Source organism: Echiichthys vipera, assembly GCF_963691815.1.
Source record: "Echiichthys vipera genome assembly, chromosome: X".
NCBI lineage: Eukaryota > Metazoa > Chordata > Actinopteri > Perciformes > Trachinidae > Echiichthys > Echiichthys vipera.
In genome coordinates, this window is record NC_139825.1 from 28,317,974 (window position 1) to 28,336,607 (window position 18,634).

Genomic DNA, 18,634 nt, shown 5'->3' on the forward strand with positions numbered 1-18,634 from the left:
TTCACTGACAACTTCTCAAACTGCATTTTTATTTAATCTCCTTACAATTACTAGCACTTTTGCATTAGTGTAAGAACAATTTGCTAATTCAGTTAATTGAGGTTGATGTTCCTGAGCAGGTAACAAAGCATATCCTGCTCAAACAGTAAGCGCAAAACAGTCCGCTATAGGTTTTATCGATCTTAAGATAACCAGCCTATGACTTTTTTTTTAACCTATGGAAACTGAGAAGCTATTTCCAACATGGTCCCAAGATTTAAAAACCGACAGACATACAAACATATAAAAATAAGACAAATTTTTGAAACACAAAAATATACGAGAACAAATTGTAACAAAATGAATATCCATATGGAAATACAACGCAAACAATAACATACGCCCTGATCTGAATACACACTTTCCAGAGTTTCCTCTTGTTTTTAAAATGTATTTTTAAAAATAGCACACCAGACATGGGAGTTGATGTTTTTTTAATCTGATGTAAAAGATGGAGACAGTAAAAAAAAAAAAAGTACATCCTTAGCGAACCAATATACATGTTACAACAATATACATATAAACTGTCTATATACAGCATTTCAGTGACTCCCCACTCACAGTTTGAAGTTGTACGTACTTGACCTTTTGCACCCGACTGCATCACCTGTACACAGACAGGACCTTTCAATTCAGCTGAGACCAGCAGTAAATATTTGTTCTTTACATAGCACTGGAGAGTCAATCACCAAGTTCTTCTTTGTCATCAAGACATGATTCGTCCAGTCAAAGGCAAGAATTGAGACGTTTCAAAGACACAAAATATTCACTATTAATCTATATTTTTACGATGGATAAATTTGTGTTGGTCTGAGATTTCTCTGCATGCAGTAAACTCATTCAAACACATAAACTCTACATTTGATGTATACAGTATAATTCATTCCTATAGGCTTCTTTTCCTGTGCAAGTTTAAAAAGCGGCTGCAGATGGTAGCGGTGAAATCAAGTGGAATGTAAGGATCTTCAACCTCCCGCCCTAACATTATTACGCATACAGACCTTCACCATATAGACAAATAGGCATGCACACAAACACAATAACGTCAATATGTACAGTACAAGGGCCCGTTTCTACTCTTATCATTCCTACACGTACCCAAGGAGAATAGTTTGTGCTTAAAATAAGGTCACACAAATACTGATTGAGGAACAGTTCACTCATTTGGAAGTTTAACAATGTGACAGAATAAGGGAACTTTCCTTAATCAGTAGAGATGTAACCCAGGTCTAACTGTCATGGCAACAGTCACTTTTCTAAAAGCTGCTCCATCTTAGGGTTGATGAATGAAAAGCCAGCGAATGCCGTCTGATCCATGGAGTCTATGAAGTTCTTATCGCTGTAGGAGAGACGAGGCTTCTCACTGAGGAACTCCCGATCAAAGTTGCTGCAATCATTTGGTGCTTTCTGTAATTAACAAAACAAAAAACATATCTCAGCAAGTGATAAAACAGAGGCAATCATCGTAGATTATAGACGTATACTGTATAAATAGCACAGGTCCATATTTTTTCATAATTGCATCCTCAGTGACTTGTATGTGGGGCTTACCACTTTGGGTTTGAATGGGGGGTCAATCTCTCTCTTCTCCAAGGCCTGCCAGTTGATGGTTTTAAAGAAGGGGTGTAAACGGACATTACCCACGATTCCAAGCCTGCGAGTTGGGTCTCTCTCAAACAACTGCAGGGAAACACAGTCGGAAAGAATATGCACCATTACATCTCAAAAACAGCTTCTTTTCTGCTACATTAATTAACAATTTTATAGTGCCAAATCATAACAAAAGTTATCTCAGGACACTTTACAGAGTAGGTAAAGACCACACTCTATGACCTATTTATAATTTTACATAGACCCAACAATTCCTCCCTAGAGTACGGTGGCAACGAAAACCTTCCCTATAACAGAACATGGCAATGATAATAATTATGGTGGCAAACATGGAGTTGAATTAGCTCCATGCATTACATACAGACAGGATAAAAGCTTAGGGTATCAGGAAAAGTATTATTCCCCGGCAGACTAGGCCTATAGCAGCATCATTAAGCAGAACAAAATCAGCTTTATCAAAAAGGAAAAGTTTAAAGTTTACTCTTAAATATGGGGACAGTGTCCCCTCCCGAATAACACTTGGGAGTTGGTTCTACAGGAGAGGAGCTTGGTAGCTGAAGGCTCTGCCTCCCATTCTACTTTTGGAGACTCTAGGAACGACAAGTAGCCCTGCATTCTCAGAGCGCAGCGATCTTGTCAGGTAATATGGTACAATGAGCTCTTTAAGATACGACGGAGCCTGACCAATAAGAGCTTTGTAGGTAAGGAGAAGGATTTTAAATTCTATTCTGGGTTTTACAGGTAGCCAGTGCAAAGAGGCTAATACAGTAGAAATATGTTCTCTTGATTTGTTTTAGTTAGTACACAAGCTGCAGCATTTTGTACCAACTGGAGACTCTTAACAGACTTATTGGAGCAGCCTGAGAATAAGGAGTTGCAGAAGTCCAGCCTAGAAGTAACAAATGCATGGACTAGTTTTTCTGCATCTTTCTGAGACACAATGTTCCTAATTTTCGCAATATTATGCAGGTGAAAATATGCAGTCCTTGTTGTTAGTTTTATGTGAGAATCGAAAGGACATATCCTGATCAAAAATAACACTCAGATTCCTTACTGTGGTGCTGGAGGACAACACAACATCATCCAGAGTAACAATATCTTTAGATGTTGAGTTTTAACATCAGAACCCTGTGGGACTCCGCGATTGACTTCAGTGTGCATAGAGGATTTGTCGTTAACATGTACAAACTGAGATCTATCTGATAAATACGACTTAAACCAGCTTAATGTGGTTCCTTTAATGCCAATTAGATGCTCCAGTCTCTGTAGCAGGATGTGATGGTCAATAGTGTCGAAGGCCGCACTAAGATCTAGTAAAACAAGCACAGAGACGAGTCCTTTGTCTGAAGCTATTAGAAGGTCGTTAGTAATTTTCACCAGTGTTGTCTCAGTGCTATGATTCGCTCTAAATCCTGACTGGAAATCCTCAAATATCTCATTATTATGTAAAAAGTCACACAACTGATTGGCAACTAATTTCTTGAGGATCTTAGAGAGAAAAGGAAGATTAGATATAGGTCTATAGTTAGCTAGTACCTCAGGATCGAGACTGGGCTTTTTAAGAAGAGGTTTAATTACAGCTACTTTAAAAGACTGTGGTACATAACCTGCTGATGAAGACATGTTAACCATATCTAATACAGGAGTGCTAACTAAAGGTAACACTTCTTTAAGTAACCTAGTTGGAATAGAGTCTAGGAGACAAGTAGAGGGCTTTGATGCTGAAATAGTAGAGGTTCATTTGTTAAGGTCAACTGTAGAAAAGCAGTCCGAGAATACATCAGGTCGTACAGTTTGTAAGGTTCCTGGGTTTGAAGAAAAATCTGTGCCAAGTGAGTTGATTTTGTCTCTAATAGTTATATTTTTGTCATTATAGAAGGTCATGAAGTCGTTACTACTGAGGGTTATAGGAATACATGGCTCAATAGAGCTGTGGCTCTCTGTCAGCCTGGCTACAGTGCTGAAAATAAATCTAGGATTGTTCTTATTCTCCTCTATTAAAGATGAGTAATGGGCTGCTCTGGCATTACGGAGGGCCTTCCTATATGTTTTTAGAGTTTCATGCCAAACTAAGCGAGATTCCTCCAATTTAGTGGAACGCCATGTACGTTCCAATTTTCGCGATACTTGCTTTAATTCACAGGTTTGTGAGTTAAACCATTGAGCTAACTTCCTCTGTTTCATTATCTTTTTTAAAGGAGCAAAAGAGTTGAGTGTTGTTCGTAGTGAGCCTGCAACACTGTCAACATGATGACCAATTTCAGAGAGACAAACATTAGTGCAGGAATCTTGAATATTAGGATAAGGCATTAAATTAAATGCAGATGGAATCGATTCCTTAAATTTAATTTTAGCACTATCAGATAAACATCTAGTGTAGACACTTTTGCCCAGAGGTGAGTAGTCCTGTAATATGAATTCAAAAGTTATTAAATAATGGTCTGATAAAATAGGATTCTGTGAAAAGACTATTAAGTCATTGATTTCCACACCATAAGCCAAAACAAGGTTGAGGGTGTGAGTAGGTTTATGTACACTCTGACTAAAACCCAACCCAAGGACTGTACAGGAGCATGTGATCCTTAAATTTAAACCATAAAAGATGTATTTTGTATAAAAAGGTATGCTTTGCCATGCTCCTCCAAAGTCCACTATGTCAACTCCATTGCTATCATAAACTGTATGTATAGTAGAGTCTATTGTCGATACTGTTGCAACTGTAAAAGGGTGGATAAATTGTTTTGAGTGTTGCAACAGTTGCAAAGTGACTCATTTCAATATCAGAATATGATTCAATTCCATCTGATAACATTTTGGAAAGTATAGAAGAGCCGCAATCAAACCCCCCTCCCTCATGGAAATCAGTTAAGAGTGCAGTTGATATCAGACTGAAGATGGAAACACAGTGTAATTAGTTGACAGGCTATCCTCAGGCTAGTACTGACCCTCTCAAGCAGGTCCTTGCACTCCTTGTTGATCCAGCGCGGATAGTGGGGAGTATCCATGCGGATGGACTCAAACAGCTCATCCTCATCATCTCCATGGAAAGGCGACTGACCGACCAGCATTTCGTACAGCAACACCCCAAACGACCACCAGTCAACGGAGAATGAGTATTTCTGTCCCAGCAGGATCTGAGTTGACACACAATATTATAAATAAGAATTATTAGTAGAAAGAGACACATTTGCATGCAGAATGATACAAGCAAATCAGTTGCATATTTGAACATTTCATAACAGGAAAGCGTCTCTGAGTATGAAACACTATACCTCTGGAGCGATATAGTCAGGAGTGCCGCAGAAAGTTGTAGCACGATTCTCTCCAAACACGTTCTCCTTGCACATGCCAAAGTCGGCGATCTTTATGTGTCCCTCATGGTCCAGCATCACGTTGTCTAACTTCAGATCTCTGGAAACAAAACAATCACCGCATGATTGGAAATAAGCACGGAAGATGAAAAAAAAAAAAACAATCTAATATCAATTATAAGGTTGGATCTGAAAACTTTGTGTTATAAGAATTAAGTTAGAATCGATTTCAATGCTTGCCTGTTTTAATTAACTTTAATTAATTTTCAAATAATCATAAGTTGCTTTCACTTAATGCTGTCATATTGATATTGTTTTTTAAAGCGTTCCTTAAAAGTACCTTAAAACTTGCTTTTCATTTCCAGGCAGCCATTGAGTAAACTTCACTATGATTTGAATCTGAATCTTGCCTGAGATAGGCCATCCCTCGATATGACTACTGTTCATGCATTAACTTACTAGAAACTTTATAATAATTATAATTATTATCCCTACATGGTTATGCAATTGAACGAAGTGACACTATTACTGAGATTGAGTTAGATTTTTACTGGAAGAAATTAAGTAATTTCTTAACAGTCCTGGTTCACAACTGCATTACCACACAATAAAACTTTAAGAAGAAAAAAAAAATGTGTCAAAATGCGTGGGATTACCTAACCAAGCATGTTTCGAATGTCATGAAGTTAATTTTCACATTGTACTTGACATGCTATTTATCTTTTTAAATACAGGAAATATCGAATATGGTCAGCTGTGATGTAAAGAATATAATTAACCAGGAAAAAGTATTAATATTAACAACATACTGTAAAATTATTAATGCAAGTATGGTCATTTAGTGTATGTATAGTCTAGATGTAATGCATATGTTTGCTCTGACCTGTAGATGATCCCTTTGGTATGCAAGAACTGAAGACCACAAATGATCTCAGCAGAGTAGAACCTGGAAAGACAAACATGGCAAAGACAGAGAGATGTCAACTTCTCATCTCTGGTGAAAAGCTACAGGTCTGCGCTGTAGCTATCTCACTACCGAGTTGGCAGGTGAACACTGGTGTCACTGCAGACTCATTTCAGTGTAGAGATGAATTATTGAGGAGGACATTTGTATGGAGTAGCAGACAGGTGAATAACGCTCTCATAATGTGAAACCTGAGAGCTGCGGCGAGCAGAAAGATTAGCCCGTCTCTGACCTGCTTCACTTGTCATCTGTGTCAGGTGAAACGATCGAGTCCTGAGAAGAGATAGAGTAGCCTCTGCTCTAACCCAATAACTGCTCGTTCACTGTAAATGACCACCTGACAAGTACTGAATAGCCTGTCAGGTTTATGTAGGATCATCTCTCCAACTTTTTGTCTTCCTGAGGGTGTAGCAGGCTCAGTTTTATTTGAGATAGAGTGAAGATATTGATATCACCTGAACAGGAAAATCTAAGGAATCCATCCATTGAAGGGGGCTAAAACACTCCAAAGTTGGGGTACATTTTGGCAAAGGAAAACTGGCATGACCATTTGCAAAGGGGTTGCTTGACCTCTGACCTCAAGATATTTGAATGAAAATGAGTTCTATAAATGTGCTATTTTCAGCGATTCTCAAATGGTGTATTTGAATATTTCTGTACACTGGGGTCCATAAACAGCCTTGGAATTAAAAAATTTGGGTCTGACTGGAAAGCTGAGACTCTTGTGGACTCAATGAGTCCAAATAGATTTATGTGATGATCTTACTTCCCCTAGTAGCCATTTCATTGAAGGGAGAACATTTATTTGAAACTCGACCTCACTGTATAAAATTACCTGTTGTGAAATCTCCAAGTGTCAAAAGTTTTTGATACCAAATCACAGCATGGATTTTTCTATGGTGTTACTCAAGGTCTGGGTGTCTTGTGCTATTTTGGAGGGATTTTTTTATCACTTCTCAAGAGGTAAAAAACGGTTAAATTGTGCACCAAATCTGTGTATCAACCAAAAAAATGCTGCAACAACTTATGAGACATAAGTGAGTATGGGAATGCATTTATATATTTGAATCTTAATGCAGCCTACTAAGCTTTTACACTCTTTCACAATTTATTTATTTAGTTAATTAATTCCTTTTTTTATTTTTGATTACTAAAAAATGACTAGAAAACCTTGACATGCTGAGCTGCATCTCACATCTATCTTCAGATTCCCAGCTTCCAGATGTATATAATGTCTATGTGGCATCTACTGTTGACCTGCTCCCCCTGAACATCCCCTGTCCGCCACCCTCAACCATGGAAAGGGGTAAAACCCTTTCAGCTCTGTTAGAATGAGTTAGAACGTGAACTGCGCACATATATGTACATGCACGTCTAACCAGCTCTACGAACAACAAACACAAAACAGAATGTAAAACGAAGTCTAGATATGTGTACTGTAAATAAGTTGGGTTCTGCTATGTGGGTCAACAGGTTAGCAGCGGCCACTGGGAGAACAAGCTCACTTTGCTGATAAAGAGGTCATCAGAAACTCTGCAGTTTAGTTGCTGCCTGAGGAATCACATTGCATAACCAAATCCAGGAGCTAATTTTCATTCCACTGTGACAGCTGTATGTTTAAACATATATAAACAAACTTGTATTGTATTGTATTGTGAGATAATGAAACAGCCCACTCTCTGTTTTTCTCACTCACTGAGGGTAAATTATCCATCCAGGCTGAATACAGTCACTGAGTAAGGAGGGTTTTGGTGGATGCCAACACAAGATCAGGTGTCAGGTGTGTTTGTGAAGTAGAGAATTATTCCTGTCATCTCATGGGTCCAGGACACAGCCACCAATTTAACTACAGGACATGTAACGGAGGAACATGTATCAGTGTCCAACCGGCTTTTTAAAGACACACTAGTATGTTCAGTGTATTACAAAGATGATGTTCTTGATATTCTTCAAGACATAAAACTAGTTTGGACAATACTGTAGGCACTGAAGTTGACTGTGTAGATCTTTGCTATAACAAACTAGCTTTGCTTCACCTTTAGCGTACATTTCCAAACTGAGTTTTGTGTGTTTCATTTTGCTGTTGCTAGGCGACCACCGTCACCACGACAGAAGGCTTACCTCCAAATTCATCTGTCTGGACAATGGGAAAAATGCAAATGGCATTGGGCGTTTTTTTTCTGCTTTGAGTTGAAGTTTAGGGCTCTCCTGCAAAAACCCGAGGCGCTTAGCAACACAAAAGCAGCACACACACTCTCCGGGCTTCTAAAAAGCACTGAATGTGTACAATTCCTCAACAAATGGGAAAACTGCAATACGATCGCAAAGGCTAATGGTTTCAACAAGGTGAAAATCAATAAAAAATATTTCATAAAATAAGCTTTTTTGGTCTGCAAAAACATTGTTTGTAAATGTGAGATTTTTAAAAACTTAAATTGGCGGTGGCATAGGTGCCACCAAGCTTTAGACTTCACAACACTCTCTTCTACCAGTGTGCCATTGTTTTTTTCCTGGAGGGATTCCCACAGTGTGATGAGTAGAGAGGCGGTGGTAGAAACTGATACCTCCCCACACAAACAGTACACAGGCACTAAGAGCTGCTTAGTCCTTACAAGGCCAGTCGGCTAGGGAGCAGCAGCTAATGGATGCCAGCCCCAGTCCATCAGGGTTCAGTTCATCATGAACACGAAAAGAACCCATAATGGGACAGAGACAAAGAGAGCGACATGGGGAGAGTAAACATGGGCTCTTCTTCCCAAGTATCTGCTTTCCATCAGCTCATTGATTCTGTATGTGAGGCCCTGTACAGCTCCAGGAACTCCAGAGCCCTGAGTTTCTATGGGTTTTTTTTAACGCACCACATCCCCTTGTTGATATGTCGTGTGACAGGTGTGACTCACGTGGCTCTGTAGAGTTCAAAACGCCCTTTCTCCTGAATGTGGAACATCAGATCTCCTCCGTTCAGATACTCCATCACAAAGAACAGATGTTCCTGCAGACAAATTTCACTTTGAGTATTGTGGACACAAGTCCAGCCTGTGATGTTAAATAGGAAACTAGAATTACTGCCATGCGGTTATATGCCTCCGCCAACCAGGCAAGTTGGAGTTTAGTCTGTCCAGACTAACATAATATGTTGAGAGAAGACTTCAATAAAAGGTGTTAAGTGTATTTTCGGCAAAAATGGATACTTCACACACATCTTCAGCATAGAAGATCTATTCAATCACCAGATTTCATTCAATTCAGTATCTGACCCAATGTCTCTCCTTCTGTTTCTTAGTTATGCCGTTGAATAATGGAAAGACATTGTATGATGTTACAGTGCAGTTGACCTTTGACCTTTTGGACATAAGTGGCTATAATTTCATGATTTTTAACCTATTAGACTTCTTGAGTTATGGCCCAAAATGCATTTTGTGTTGTTTTTGAAGACATTCCCTCTGGGAGTTTCTGAGATATCTCGCTCAAAACAATGACACAGATGGACAACCTGACCATGGCTATCACTGGCGTGGAGCATAAAAAACACTAAGAAACTAATTGGATGGAGGTGGACTACCTTGGTATGGAAAGTGGAGTAAAGGTGTGTGAGGAAGGGATTTTCCCAGGCTAAGGCCAAAACCCTCTTCTCTACCATAGTGCACTCCACGTCGTCATCCATCAGCACTACATCTTTCTTCAGAGCCTTCACTGCAAAGTACTCTCCACGACCCTTCAGCTCTGCAAGGAGAACCTGTGAGGCGAAGAGAAGAGAAGCTTGAATTATTTTCTGTCTTATCACAAGCTTGAAATGTCAGGTTAATACATTTTAACACATTTTGACCAAACACCTATATTGTATGTCATTATTTCTATATAAGGCTTGTGTTTGTCAGTGTATGACAGCTGACAAGTGTTAGAGTGTTGCTGATCACTCATGGTTATCCTCTCAAACGCCTGTTTGTTTTGGGGCTTATGCTCCTTTATTACATCCCATGGTCTGTATGAAAGCAAAGACGATGGAAACGGGGGACAGATCAGTTTTGCCTCTGAGCCAGCAGCAGTGGTAGTCACAGAGCTGCAACAGCGCTAAACCGTCGTCTGTGTGGATAGGACAGCCGGCCGGTGCGGAACTACACGCAGTAGAGATGTAAAAATCAACCCAAAGGAGGGTCAAAACGTGACAAAGCAGCACCTTTGTTGTGAATAACTTACAGAAACTCTCCGTGCAATAGTCCACCTTCTCTTCCCCTCTTTCTCTCTCTCTCTCTCTCTCTCAATCACACACTGGCATTCAGTCTGTGTCTGTCCTGTCTATTGACAATTGTGCTACTATAATTTATAAAGTTTGTGAGTGGTTTGAGAGTGGGTTTGAGTGGTTGATTAACAGTGTTAATGTATTTTGGCTCATAAACACTAAACGCTGATGCCGATTTTGCTTCCCAAGGGTCGGCTGCTATATAAATTCACACACACTGGTAATTAAGTTGGTCCGGTGTGAATGAAAAAAGTCGGCTGTTGCAGAATCTCTGTGAGAAGAGGCATCAGTCTTGAGTTGGCGTATTTAAAACAGCAGTCTCACAGTTAACTTTACACTGACATAGTTGCTTTGTACCTTGCCAAAGCTGCCTTTTCCAAGGACCTTGTGGAAGACGAAGTTGTCCACATTGATGCGGGTCAAATGGGTAATACGAGACTGAGGTCGTGGGTTGGACCCCTCCCACAGTCGGCCATAGGGGGATCCATCTAATGGACAAACAATTACCAATTACCACATAAAAAATACTATTTCATATAATTATCCTAAACACTGAACACTTAGTATTCTGCAAGTATTATTATCAGTACATAGCTTATACTGCTCACATGAATGCATGAAAGTACATGCGCATACAGGAAAACACTCACTGACCATTGATTTCCAGTCCAGCAAGCTTGCTAACTTCATCATAGATCCCAATATCAGGCAGATTAGGGAGGTTTGGATCTGAACGGCGGGTAGACGGTTTCTGATGGATTACAGAACGAAAAACAAAAAATAAGCATGAAAGAGCCAGAAAAATGATTTCCCAGCAATTGGGAAACTACATACATTTAGTGTCCTGTAAAAAAAGAACAAGAGAACTGGGGCTTTCACAACGAGCCATTTCTTAAACACACCAGGGCAGGAAGCTCAGGTTCCCATTGAGGTCAGATGTCCCACTCAAACTATTCGTCTACACACACTGGGGATTTGGGGTTTCACATTTATGGGACACTCAGTCTGATGGTTACACTTTATTGTGACTGCCTATCGTGGATAATCAGTTTACTATCAAGGGATTATAATGTGTAAGTAAACAATGAACTTATTGTCATGTGATGCCCACAGATAATATTGTGCAGGTTTGTTTCACCCAAAATTGTTGCACATTTAAAAATAAATACAACATCAGGTCAATCATGTTTACACTCAAACCCGGAAACTTGTCTCTGTAATTAAACGTTTTCAGTACAGGTTTGATTTTTTTTTTTTTCTAAAAGCCTTTTGACCACTTAGTGCAAATGTACATAAAATTGGCATCTTTCAAAATGGCATCAAATAAGATGATTCACGTCACCTAGCACAAAGCACCTTACGAGAAGACCGCAGAACAACTAGGAATCGAGGATGGTAGTGAGTGATTGCAAAACAAAGGATGGATGAAATGTTAGACAGCAGTGATTGTGCTAACCGCAGCTAAATGACAGCTTCTTGCTAATGTCATTCATTCATTAGCCTCATTTGGGACCAGCGTTAAGTAAAGAAGAAAGAGGACCACTTAATCATCCTCACTGCTTTGACAATTGTCTCATAATGCGAATTTAAGCAACAAATAGACTAATAAAACCTAACGATTTTCATCACACGATTAGGGTCAACACTGACACTTTGTAGAAGACCTAACTTGGTCATACACCAATTCATTCTACACAGAAAGGGATATTTTTATCTTTCATCATCAACATCTTCATTCAAAACAAAGCTGCATGCAACATACAGTATATAGGTGGTAATGTTACTGTTAATACTTCAATAGTTTGTATTTTTTACATGAACCATGAACTCACCTGGCTGACTTGTGTGAGTGCTTCAGCTAGAAGTTTCTGGTTGATACCACAAAGGTTGGCTACTTTATCCTGACACTTGTGATGGACATTCATGGCACAATCTACAAACAGAACAAAAAAAAGATTGTTGAAGATAAAAGTACACTTACACTCTAACAATTACTAAATCACATCTGCACTGTACCTTCACACTTGAGGCCTTGTTTGACAAGACCCCACAGCAGACTTCCACAGTGGTCGCAGAAGGTGGGACTCATGTAGTTGTTGTTCTTAAAACGGTGCGGCATGTCAATTTTAAAGCGCTCCTTCTGGAACTGCAGGACAAATGGGATTCATCATCTCCGTGAACAAACCAAATTCTAATCAGTCGCCTGTAACATCACAGGCCTGCACATCTGCCTCATTTCTGTCCTTGTCTTTTGGTTTGGCGTTTGCTTGTCAGAAGTGAACAGACCACTGGATAAAAAGTTCCTTGTTTGTTCCAAGGTCTACAGCTACAGTGATTTAAAGTGCCTTGTGAGATCACACCCAATTGTGTGTGCTTGATTATTTCCATGTAACCATTATCTAGGTGAGTTGGTCTTTGATCGTCTTTATCCACAGATATTGATCATCATGGAAAAAGGCGTCTTATTGGATGTGGACCCTGACTTTGTATTAAACTCTAACCAACACCTGCCAGTTCAGTGATATTACCATCATTGTTCAAACAGTTAAGGAGGGACACTTTACTACAACAGGAAAACCACAGTGAGAAAAGTCCACACTAAACTGAAATTGGGAGACATATGGAGAACACTCACGGTACATGCTGTACTAAACAAATATGTGATACGTACCACAGTATCCCGACTGTTGGCAGCAGTACCGGTGCATCTGCCGATGATTTTGTCTATACATTTCTTGTGGATGGCTGCATTGCATTCTGATAAAAACCAATGATAAAACAGATTTATATACTTATATATCGCGTATCTGAGCATATCATTCACACTGGTCACACAAATAAAATAGTGAAGTACATATATTTTTATATTTCTATATATACCATTTATACACTGGGTTGCTATTTCAAGTATTGCACAAAGCACAGTAGTTTTAAATGATAGTTCACTTACGTCTGCATTTATAGCCTTGCTTGTTGAGTCCCCTGTGGGAGGCAAAGTGACACAAATGGGTGAGTTTGGATCATTCTTTGATCATGTAAATGGCAATGGCTTGCTGATTTATCTAGTAAGTGATAATGCACAGCTGCAGTACACACATGCTCATTTGTGTATCAGGAAACCCTGATACAAATGAGAAAACAATCTTCCTCTCTAGAGACTAAAATGGGCTTCAAAGCAGCCATCAAAAATGAGTAACTATTTCCACCGTCACAGATGTTGCAACTTAAAGGATAATGTTACCTTATTGGTTTAATCAACGAAATTATAAGCAACTAGTTCTTCTAGCATTAAATGTTGCAAATATCAGGAAGTTACTAATCACTATGTGTTTAATCTCACTGTGTCGTGCTGTCTGCTACTTAAGTTTATCTGATCCGTGGTTTATGAGTTCTCCTTTAGTTGCCTTACAGGTTTGTTTACAGAGCTGAAGAGTAGGCCAGACTGACCAGACAAATTCCCTGCATACGGAGCAGAAAGTGGGCTGTCTGAAGAACGTGGCGATGAACTCATGGTTCTTTATGAAGTGGATCTTGGCCTGCTTGATGGCCCCTCGTCTACGGTTCAGGGTAGGAGCCTCCTCCTCCTTGGCAGCCTGCTTACTATCTTTAAGATACACAGAGAAACACAGATCCGTCAAACCAAACACATAATGATAATCTATGGGGACACAAGGTAATTTCTCAATGCCTGTGAGTGATCATATTAAATTAGCAAGCACAAGCACTGACACGTGGCTTTACAGTCTGTGTATCACTGTGTAATATGTGGTTGGGGGATTTTCAGGAACAAAGGAATGATAACTACAATGAGCTTGTCTGGAAATCAGACCGTTTTTTTTCTTGTCCTGTTAGTGTTCCTGTCTTGCATAAAAACAAAATCAATTGATAAAAATAATCTGAAGTCAGCTATGGTTGTCTGCTTATGTTGCCAGGCCCCTGTCAATTACGACAGATCAAATCCCACCCACACAATCCTGATGAACTAGATCAGCTGAGTTTTTGAAACTCTTGATAAATAGAAATTAACTGTTTTTTTGAGAGTTGCTTTTTCAGTCTGAAATATTTAATGTCGTAGGGGAAGACAAACCAAGTTTACATTGGCGTTAGTGACAACATGGAAGAAAATGTTTCTACTTCATTTGCTTTACCTGTATCCATTCCCTCGAGAAAATACTGTACTGCCATCATCACTTTGCCAGAAGGATGAAGATCCACCTGAACACACAAACACGCAGTTAGACACACAGACAGTTAGACACACAGACAGTTAGACACACAGACAGTTAGGCACACAGACAGTTAGACACACAGACAGTTAGACACACAGACGGTAAGATTGCTGTACAGGGACAGAGGAAAGCTGTTCTGTCGTACCCAGAACTCGGCACGCCCGTTGGCTTTCTTGCAGCGCTCTGCAAGGACAGACACTCCAACAGTGACCTCAGCCAGCGGCTCCTCGGCTGTCTTCATCAACAGTATCTCCAGCACACGGCCCTCATAGATGTGTGCATCAAAGGTTGCCTTCCAAGCCGGGTACATGGTGGGTTTCCGCTGAACCAGGGTCTTACCTCGCTCTAGGAAAAGGAAGATGGGCAGAGAGGGAAGAGAAAGAAATATCTTTTGATGTTTTAAAGCACCGAAAATAAGAAGGAAGTTACATCTTTTTCTTTTTACAGAAATAACTTCTGTAAAATCGGGGTAGGCTATCAAAGTCTCTCACCAGTTGTCAAAGCCTCCTTCATCTTGATTGCACAGAAAGGTGGGTCTGCCAGAAGAGGCAGGACACCCAGGTCGTACGAGTTAAAGGCGATCCTCAAGAAAGGAGCCATGGTGACGAGTACCAAGGTCACCTGCTTTCAGAGATGGACAAACACAGTGTTACCCTGGTGACATTTATCTATAATGACATGTTACCTACACACACAGCTGCAGTACGTCATCAAATCTACTTATTATATTATTATATATTATATTATTATATTATACACACACACACACACACACACACACACACACACACACACACACACACACACACACACACACACACACACACACACACACACACACACACACACACACACACACACACACACACACACACACACACACACACACACACACACACACACACACACACACACACACACACACACACACACACACACACACACACACACAGTAAAGCATGAAGATAACTATTATAGGTATCTGCATTAATTTACATTATCAGAGATTACCAAACAGTATCAGAGAAAGGAGATATGATAGTGCTCCTTTAATTGACATCTGAAAAGTACATTTAAAGCATATTCCTGACCTCCTGTCATACACCTGCACACAAAAATAAAAACAGTAGATGGCTATGTCAGCAAGAACAGAGCGGCTACTTTTGAAGTCGATTTTGTATATATAGCAATTACCACAAATTTGCATCTAGGGGATTTGCAACCTGTACATCATACAACACCCTCTATCCTTAGAGAGGAACAGTAGTTGCATCCTTGTGCATTAGAGGTAAACTATATGGTGATAGTGACATATTGATGAGAGATCAATATAACACTACATGCTGAACACTAGCTGTTGCGTGCATGATTTACTCGTTGCATAAGCTTACATGTGTTACAGATGGTACCACAACTTTTTCTGCAACAGCCCATTCACTTCCACTTTCTGCGTGCGATGCAAAACGTGACGCCCATATCTCTCACACGTTGGCTGGGCACTTATCTGTACATGTTCTGTCCACACCTCTATGTATAAAACACAACCACAATATCAAATGTGTCAGCATCTTTTGAGCCTCTGCTACTTGTTTGTTTCCCTGTCACTGTGTTTTCTTAACTGTGTAGTTTCTGAAAGGTTGAAGCTGCAGCAGTGGAAGTGTTTTCATGTACTATGTGGCTGAGCGAGCCTTGACATGTTGCTAATCCAAATACAAGCATGCAGCGCGCCACAGTAGGCCTTGCTGGTATTCGCAATCCTGAACCCATAACCGCCCACACTGAGACCAGAAATGTAAGACACAGAAAAACATGGGGGAAGAAAAAACTTTGCACTAAGAAGGGAGGGTGATGAACGGCCATATTCACTCGCCCAACTGCTGTGGGCTGTGAAGTCAGGGTTTTTGGGAGTACATCAATAGCAAGCACACTGTGTTATTGAGGGCGGTACTGATTGATTACCTCGCAAACTGTTCATGTGCAGGTTCGATTTGCTCCATTTGTTAAATTCAGTAGTTATGTCCCATGCAGCAGTATAATATAACTTGTAAACTCCCACCTAAATGCCTTCCTAATAATAATTTTTACCAACTTCCTAATACCCGCATAAATAACCAACACAAAAGTGTGTTTGTTAGCAGGTAAGAAGTACTATTACGAAGATTGGATTATTATTAAATTACATATAGAATCTGAGTTTAGAGACAATGTAATCTGATCACGCTAAAGTAAACTGTGTTTGTGCATGTTTGCTTGTATTTGAACATCTTATCTTAAAAAAATAAGATAAGCAGCTATAATACAGTTGCAGTAGTGGCATTAGTAGCTTATCTACAGGTATGTGTCAAGCCTGAATTGTATACTAACTACTACAAACAAACTATTTGATAATTACCTGATTTAATAAGGAGAAATGCTGCTTGGACAATGTACCGTTGGTGCACTGTGTCAGGAAAAAAAAGAGAAGTACAATACAAAAAGCGAGAGGGACCTTGTACAGTGGTTATATGTAATTACCACCTCACATATGCAGCCAGTCTGCACTAAACTACACTCTTACTGCTGGTGATGGAAACATGTCCTCATATGTTACTTCTGAGTCACAGAAACACAAACACACGTGGTGAAAATGTAACCAGTTTTGAATCCTGCACACCATGTTCAAAGACTAGAACCGAGAATTAGTCAGTGCATCTTTCTTCAGCATTCGTCTCTGACGGATGTGGTTGATTGTCAGTTGGTTATGTCACTTCAAGTCTAAGAAGAGGGTTTGAGACCGGAATGGTTATCTTTTATGACACATGAATGTTGTAGTTTATTTTTAAAAGACTCCCCCTTTCTTTGCTCCCAGACCTGCCCACATTCCTCCTCACACCCGGTGTAACAATGTATTCTGTGACCCTTGAGATTCTGCGACCTGGACCGGAATTTCAAATTACCACCATGGCCTCACAACTGTTTATAGGTCACCTATCAGTGCGTTAATAGCTGTTAAAGTGACCACATTGTATTAAAGATAGGGTCACACATTTGTGAGAGCTGTCAAAAAATACAGTGGAAGCCAGTATCGATCAGTTTGCAGAGTCCTAACACCTCACCTGTCACTGTTTTATTGCTTTTTCCCACAGTGGACCCCGTAGCGCCATCAAATCTGACAGGTCACACATTCCGTCGCACCATTTCAGTTTAATTAAATGAGGCGACGCTTTCCGAAAAAAAGTTGGATTATTATTTCCATCAGAACGATTTGGTTATGCAATGACTATGTTTCAATGGTCACAGAGAAGCCGCAACATTGTGTCAGACTGTTACAAAGTAGCAAACGTCACAGTGGAGAGTTAACGCTACAGTTTGTTTCCCCATAGATGAAAGAAGCAGAAGTCTTTTTAGGGGTCTCTGAGCAACTTTTTTACAAACGTAAAAAGACCCTTACTCTTGTGAAAACCTAGAAGAAAATAATACTAACAGCAGTCTCACCTCGTCCTGCAAACTCGGTGCTGTTTCTTTATCACCGCGGCGCGACGAAAAGTTGCTCTTTCTCTTCCTCTCGTTTTTTCACTCTGTGATTCCGTCGATTGAGGAAGTGTGGCGCGCTCACTCACTCGCAGAGAGGCTTTCTCGGCAAGCTGTGACGTTTACCTACCACACACACACACACACACACACACACACACACACACACACACACATTTACATAGTGGTTTCACTGCACCCAGTTGCCCTATTTTGAATAAAGGTCCTGTCAGTTATTATAGTGTATTTTTGGACCATTTACTTGTCCTTCACACACAAATATGATTGAGCCACACACATGATTATGATCAACACGATGATATGTAGACCTGTTGATCGCCTGATAGAAAACCTGCCCAGGCAACTATAAGTGTTAGATACAGATCTGCATTGCTGGTGAGTGTGCCCTAGATTACTGTAGCATAGCCTTGTATGTGGGGGAAGATGGTTTTCTTCCACTTCTTGTGTTTGTGTGGCTGGTACTGGAGGCTGCGGGGGTATGAGGTTTGAGCAAGGTTCTTTTTTTGCCGGTGAGGAGGTGGCAGGTTTTGGCTCCTGCAGCCAAATTATATTGTCTTGCTCTCAAGCACACCAAATTATCCAAAGCCTTTATTTACTTAATGCCTGCACTCACCCACTCACAAACACGCATCCAAATATACAGTATGTTTGTATAAATGAGCAAGGGCAGCTATTCTCATTGGATGACACTAATGAAATTTTGGCTGAA

The 18,634-nt window shown here is 40.1% G+C and overlaps 1 protein-coding gene across 3 annotated transcripts; it reads right to left on the bottom strand.

The window, feature by feature from the left end:
- Window positions 1-503: 503 nt before the first annotated feature.
- prkcda (protein kinase C, delta a) lies at window positions 504-17,961 on the bottom strand. Of its 3 annotated transcripts, none has more exons than XM_083939974.1 (18): window positions 17,869-17,961; window positions 14,886-15,015; window positions 14,540-14,739; window positions 14,314-14,380; window positions 13,613-13,769; window positions 13,116-13,147; window positions 12,837-12,922; window positions 12,182-12,311; window positions 11,998-12,098; window positions 10,820-10,916; window positions 10,523-10,653; window positions 9,488-9,661; window positions 8,826-8,917; window positions 5,845-5,907; window positions 4,923-5,061; window positions 4,596-4,784; window positions 1,591-1,719; window positions 504-1,446 (listed from the first exon to the last, which is right to left on the bottom strand). In XM_083939974.1, exons 2-18 carry the CDS (start codon window positions 14,992-14,994, stop codon window positions 1,288-1,290), a joined length of 2,055 nt encoding a protein of 684 aa, XP_083796100.1. In that variant the 5' UTR covers window positions 14,995-15,015; window positions 17,869-17,961; the 3' UTR covers window positions 504-1,287. The 3 variants fall into 3 exon arrangements, with proteins under 3 accessions (XP_083796100.1, XP_083796102.1, XP_083796101.1); XM_083939976.1 differs by having other exon boundaries at window positions 14,886-15,018; window positions 17,858-17,932; XM_083939975.1 differs by having other exon boundaries at window positions 14,886-15,018; window positions 17,869-17,929.
- Window positions 17,962-18,634: the final 673 nt, after the last annotated feature.